Source organism: Aptenodytes forsteri, unplaced genomic scaffold (assembly GCF_000699145.1).
Source record: "Aptenodytes forsteri isolate BGI_AS27 unplaced genomic scaffold, ASM69914v1 Scaffold276, whole genome shotgun sequence".
NCBI classification, from domain to species: Eukaryota; Metazoa; Chordata; class Aves; order Sphenisciformes; family Spheniscidae; genus Aptenodytes; species Aptenodytes forsteri.
This window is the reverse complement of record NW_008795479.1, coordinates 122477-127063: the sequence shown is the minus strand read 5'-3', so window position 1 is coordinate 127063 and position 4587 is coordinate 122477. Positions and strand designations below refer to the sequence as shown.

The 4587-nt window shown below is 67.8% G+C and overlaps 2 protein-coding genes across 2 annotated transcripts in view; both read right to left on the bottom strand.

Moving 5' to 3' along the window:
* Positions 1-376, bottom strand: part of BNIPL (BCL2 interacting protein like) — a 3053-nt gene extending 2677 nt beyond the window's left edge. The window contains exons 1-2 of the mRNA XM_009281232.1: positions 306-376; positions 38-223 (exon numbers count right to left, since the gene is read on the bottom strand). Of these exons, the coding sequence (XP_009279507.1) occupies positions 38-223; positions 306-376 (257 nt within the window). The remainder of the gene's footprint in view (positions 1-37; positions 224-305) is intronic.
* A 1038-nt stretch (positions 377-1414) lies between these two features.
* Positions 1415-3440, bottom strand: PRUNE1 (prune exopolyphosphatase). The gene is made up of 8 exons (XM_019472568.1): positions 3338-3440; positions 3054-3259; positions 2641-2936; positions 2405-2563; positions 2187-2281; positions 1945-2103; positions 1742-1800; positions 1415-1664 (listed from the first exon to the last, which is right to left on the bottom strand). The coding sequence occupies exons 1-8, from the start codon at positions 3404-3406 to the stop codon at positions 1415-1417; spliced, it is 1293 nt and encodes a 430-aa protein (XP_019328113.1). The 5' UTR covers positions 3407-3440.
* Between the last annotated feature and the right edge of the window lie 1147 nt (positions 3441-4587).

Sequence of the window (4587 nt, the reverse complement as noted above, 5' to 3'; positions counted from 1 at the left end):
TGGGGGGCAGGAACCTGGGGGTCCCCTGTACCCCCACCCTGGCCGGGTCTCACCCTCCCACTCGAAGCCGTCGCTGCCCGAGGGCGTCTCCAGCGCATCCAGGTCGAGGTCGATGCTGGCGTCGGGCGAGCGCTCGGCGCTCTCGGTCTGCTCCAGCGCCGGCAGCCGCCTCCGCATGCGCCGTGGGGCACCCCCAGCCCCCGGGCACTCCTCCGGCAGGGGCCTGACGGGGACAGGGCGAGGGGGTCAGCAGGACCCCAGGGGGCAGAGTGGGTTTGGGGGTACCGCTCCCATTGCCCCCTTACCCGGGGAAGTCCTCGTCCTGCCACTCCTCATGCAGGTCCAGGCCGTCCCTGGTGGCTGTCACCGCAGCCATCCTCGTCACCTGCAGAGAGAGATGCCAGCCCCAGCTCGGGGACCAGCCCCCGCCCCCGGGGCTCTCACATCCCCCAGCAGCTCCACACCAAACTGCCCCCATTTCCCACCTTTCCCGCCCCATTTCCAAACCGAAAGCAGATGCAAACGGGTGCGCCCGGCCACAAGGAGACGGCTCAAACGCTCCCCGGGGACCCCCATCGCAGCCCTGCTCAACCCTCTACGAGACCCCAGAGACTCCCGGCACTGGGGCCGCTCACCTCTCCGGGGTGAAGGGCTTTGGTGACGGCACTGGTGGCTCATCCAAACTGGTTTGGCCGCATTCGCAGCCGGCAGAGGCCACAGCTCGTCACGGCACAACCGGTTTCCTCCCAGCGGGGCCGGATTTGGGGGTTCGGCCGCACTGAGCCCCCCCCTCCCCGTCCATGCTATTGGCCCCTGAAACCCTCCTCTGACCCGGGGGGGGGGTATTTGCAGGGGGGCTGCACCCCAGGAAGAGAGGGGGTTCGCCCCCCAGGATGCCTGTGGGGAGGGTGGGGGCCACGCTGGGCACCCCCGGGGTGAGCAGGGCAGCGCAGATCTGTCGCGGAAGAAAAGTCGAGAGCCAAAAGTGGAAGAAAAGAGGGAAATTTAATCCTCGGAGCACGTGGGTGACAGTCGTGGGCCAGCTGCGCATCCGGACCCACCAGCCGGGGCCCCCCACAGCCCCCCCAAGGGAGGAAGAACGGCAAGAACTCGTCAACCCCCCCAAGTGCCTTCATTAAGTGGGTGCGTGTGCTGCCCCAGTCCCACTGCCCGCGGGGTCCCCGAAAACCCACCCTGGGGGACCAAACCCCAGTGGGGCCGTCGGGGCGGGGGGAGCCCGTCGGGGGGCAAATTGCAACGAGGACCTATCCCCGTCAGGGAGCCGAGCTCTAACGAAGGAAGGCGAGCTCTAACGAAGGCGGCTGCAACCCCCCAGCGCCTGGGCACCCCATCAGGACCTGCCCAGGGACCCCACCTCCTTGTATGGACCCCAAAAGCCGCCGGGCACCCGCTCTTATTTTGGGGAGCCGGGGGGCTGCCCAGCGGCGATGCGGCTGACCCGCTCCAGGACATCCTTTTTTTGGGGGCAGAGGGGGGGGACGGCCTGTGCCAGCGGGCATTCCTCCACCAGGCTGTTCATCGGGGTGGGCGGCAGGACCACCTCCTCCTCCGGCCCCCTGGCAGCGCCCGGCCCCCCCAGGGCTGCCCGCAGGACGGGCAGGACCTTCTTCCGCGATGCCAAAGCATTGCCCTGGGCGTAGGTGCTCACACAAGACCCACGGGCAACGGGCAGGACCTTCTTCCGCGATGCCAAAGCATTGCCCTGGGCGTAGGTCAAGACCAGGGGCTCGGGAGAGGCAGGAGGTGCAGGGACAGCGCCGCCGCCAGCGCCTGGCACACCTGCAAGGGAGGGAGCGTGGCGGCTTGGGACCCCCCCAGCACCTCCAAAATCAGGGGCTTTCGGGGTGAGCCTGAGCGCCGCAGCTGAGAACTGCCCCAGACCCCCGTGCTGAGGTTTTGGGGTGCCCAGCCCTCTCCACTCACCGCACTCCGGAGGGTCTCGCACCGGCTGTAGACCGCGAGCTGCCGGGAGGGCTCATTGTGCTCATTAAAAGAGATCATCATGGCCACCAGCCCCGCGTAGCCCTGAGCTTGGCAGAAAGCATCCAGGTCCTGCAGCAAGCCGGGCCGGCGCAGGAAGGTCTGGACGGGGAGAGACGCTGGCGTCACCCCACTGTCCCCATAGTGCCACCCCTGCCTCAGTTTCCCCCCCAGCTGAGCCTCACCTCCAGGTCCACGTAGATAGCGCTGACGGCAAGGAGCAGCTCATCGCCAGAGAGGACTTTGAGGTCCTTCCGCAGCATCTGCTCCGTCGTCAGCCCTGGGAGACGAGAGGGGCCGAGCGTGAGCCCCAGGGACGCGTCCTTGTCCCCAAGGAGAGGGGTCTGTCCCAGGACCCGCTCCCAGCCAGACCCCCCGGATGCCACCGCCCCAGCACGCGGACCCGAGACGTCAAACTTGGCCGCTTGCAGGGCTTCAAAGATGGTGTCGCGGGCCGGCAGCTCGGGGAACCTCGCCTCGAGCAGGGAGACACACGCCACGTCCCTGGGCGTCACCTTGCCGGCCGCCGGGCTCAGGTTCACGCAGTCCAGGAGGATGGTGCCTGGGGGGGATAACCGGGGGCCATCAGTCGTCACCGTCCCCCTCGGATGGGGCTCAGCGAGGGCCGCCCGTCCTCACCGTGCAACAGCGCGGCCGTGGGTCTGTCCAGCACGCCTGGGGGACCTTGGGCGATCCGCTCTGTCACCAGCGTGGCGCAGGAGCCCACCGGCTCTGCTGTCACCTGACAGCCGGGAGCTCGGTCCCGTTCCAATGGCCGGTGATCGAGGACCTCCACCACAGCCTCTTCCAGGGCTGCATCGGCGCTGGCGGGTGAGACGGGGAGGGTGAGACCCCCGGCACAGCCCTGCGGTTGCAGCCGCGATGGGTCACCCCCAGCAGAGCCTGGAAACCCCCTTTGTTCCTCTCCTCCTACCCTAAAGACGCCCCAGAAAGGGAAAGGTTTTACCCACCCTGGGCCAAAATCAAGCAAGGAAAAAGCGAGGCTTCGCGTGGGTGGCCCGGGTTGTCCCCATGTTCCCCCCCCGGCTCACCCAGGCAGGACGTGGTGATCGACCAGCGTCAGGGAGAGCAGCCCGGCGCGGTGCAGCCCCCCCAGGTCGATCTCGTCCCGAAAGATGAGGGAGGCGGCGGGGATGCCCTGCTCCCCCAGCAGGAACGTTGTCTCCGTCCGGAGGGCGAATTCAGCGCGAGGGATGTTCAGCACCGGGATGAAGGCTGCTTTCGGAGCCGGGGAGGTCTGTGTCGGGGGCGGGTGACACCCGGTGAGGCGTCCCCCAAGCTACCGTTTGTCCCCAAGCCAGCGGGCGAGCCTCACCTTCGCCAAGAAATAAGCCAGGGCCAGGGCCGAGACGGTGGAGTCCAGGTCACAGGCCTCGTTGCCCATCACCACGTGGATCTCCTGGTGACACCGGACATGCTCCTGCCGGGGCGGGAGGCGTCAGGCGCGGCAGCGACGCGTCCCCAATCCTCCAAAGCCCCCCGGGCCGGTCCCTTCTCCTTCGCCGCCCTCGAGGGGACACGCCAGTGTCCCCGGAGCCACTTCATCGTGGGTGGCACCCACCTCCCAGCTGCCGCCAGCAGCGGATGGGCTCCTGGCATCCCCGAAGCGCCGACCGGCCCGGCGCCCTTGGGACGAGACCTGGCCGGGATCCATTTCTGGCACAAAAGCCTCACGTTTTTGGGGCACATGTGCGAAACCGGGCGCATCGGGGTCCCGGGGAGAACGGGAAAACCCAGCTCGGCCATGAGCGACCGCGGCAGCAGGGACGGGGACCTTCCCACCCGGGGGACACCGTCGCAGCCCTGGGAGCCTTTAGTATTTTAACCCCAGACCAAAGTGGTTTTTCCAGAGCCGGTGAGTTTGGGGCTGGCTGCCCCCCAAAACGCAACGTTTCACCCCTTTTTTTTTCTCGCCCGCAGCAGCAAGGAAGAAATGTCACCCATGTCACCCCGCAAATCCCCCGTCCCCGGCTGCCGGCGCCCGTCCTGTCACGCTTGAGGGAGCCTCCCTGTCTCCAGGCCCTTTTTCGGTGACAATTATTTCATGCCATAACCCAGATTTGCTCATTTATTCAGTACAAGCCGAGGAAGTAAACAACCGAGAGCCGCCTGCGGCATTAACCCCATAGCAGGTCGGGGGACCTGCACCCACGTGCTGCGAGACCGGGGATGAGGCTGCAGCGGTGGGGTGGGGGGTGCTGGGGAGCCCCCGGCCGTGGAAATGGCTTGGGGTGTCCCCGGTGCGGCTGTGCCCGCAGCCTGGGCTGCCGCGGGGCCGAGGGGCAGCCCCTCTCTCCAGGGGAGATGGGTGCGCCCTGCTCGGGGGCCTTGATCCTCTGTGCACCCCGCTCCCCCTGCACCCTGCTCCCCGCTGCACCCAGCTCCCCCGAGCACCTCGTTCCCCATGCACCCCGCTCCCGCACCCCGCTCCCCTGAGCACGCAGTCCCTGTGCACCCATCTCCCCCTGCACCCTGCTCCCCTGGGCACCCATCTCCACCTGCACCCCAGTTCCCTGGGCACCCATCTCCCCCTGCACCCTGCTCCCCCCTGCACCCCAGTCCCCC

What these genes read in the sequence shown, in the direction of transcription:
- PRUNE1 (XM_019472568.1), bottom strand. Translation starts at nt 3,406, where the DNA reads ATGGGCAACGAGGCCTGTGACCTGGACTCCACCGTCTCGGCCCTGGCC. An exon ending in GGCCAAGTTTGACGTCTCGG is followed by an intron (nt 2,282 to 2,404) that starts GTCCGCGTGCTG and finishes CTCGTCTCCCAG; the next exon opens with GGCTGACGACGGAGCAGATG. An exon ending in CTGCCTCTCCCGAGCCCCTG is followed by an intron (nt 1,665 to 1,741) that starts GTCTTGACCTAC and finishes GTCTTGTGTGAG; the next exon opens with CACCTACGCCCAGGGCAATG.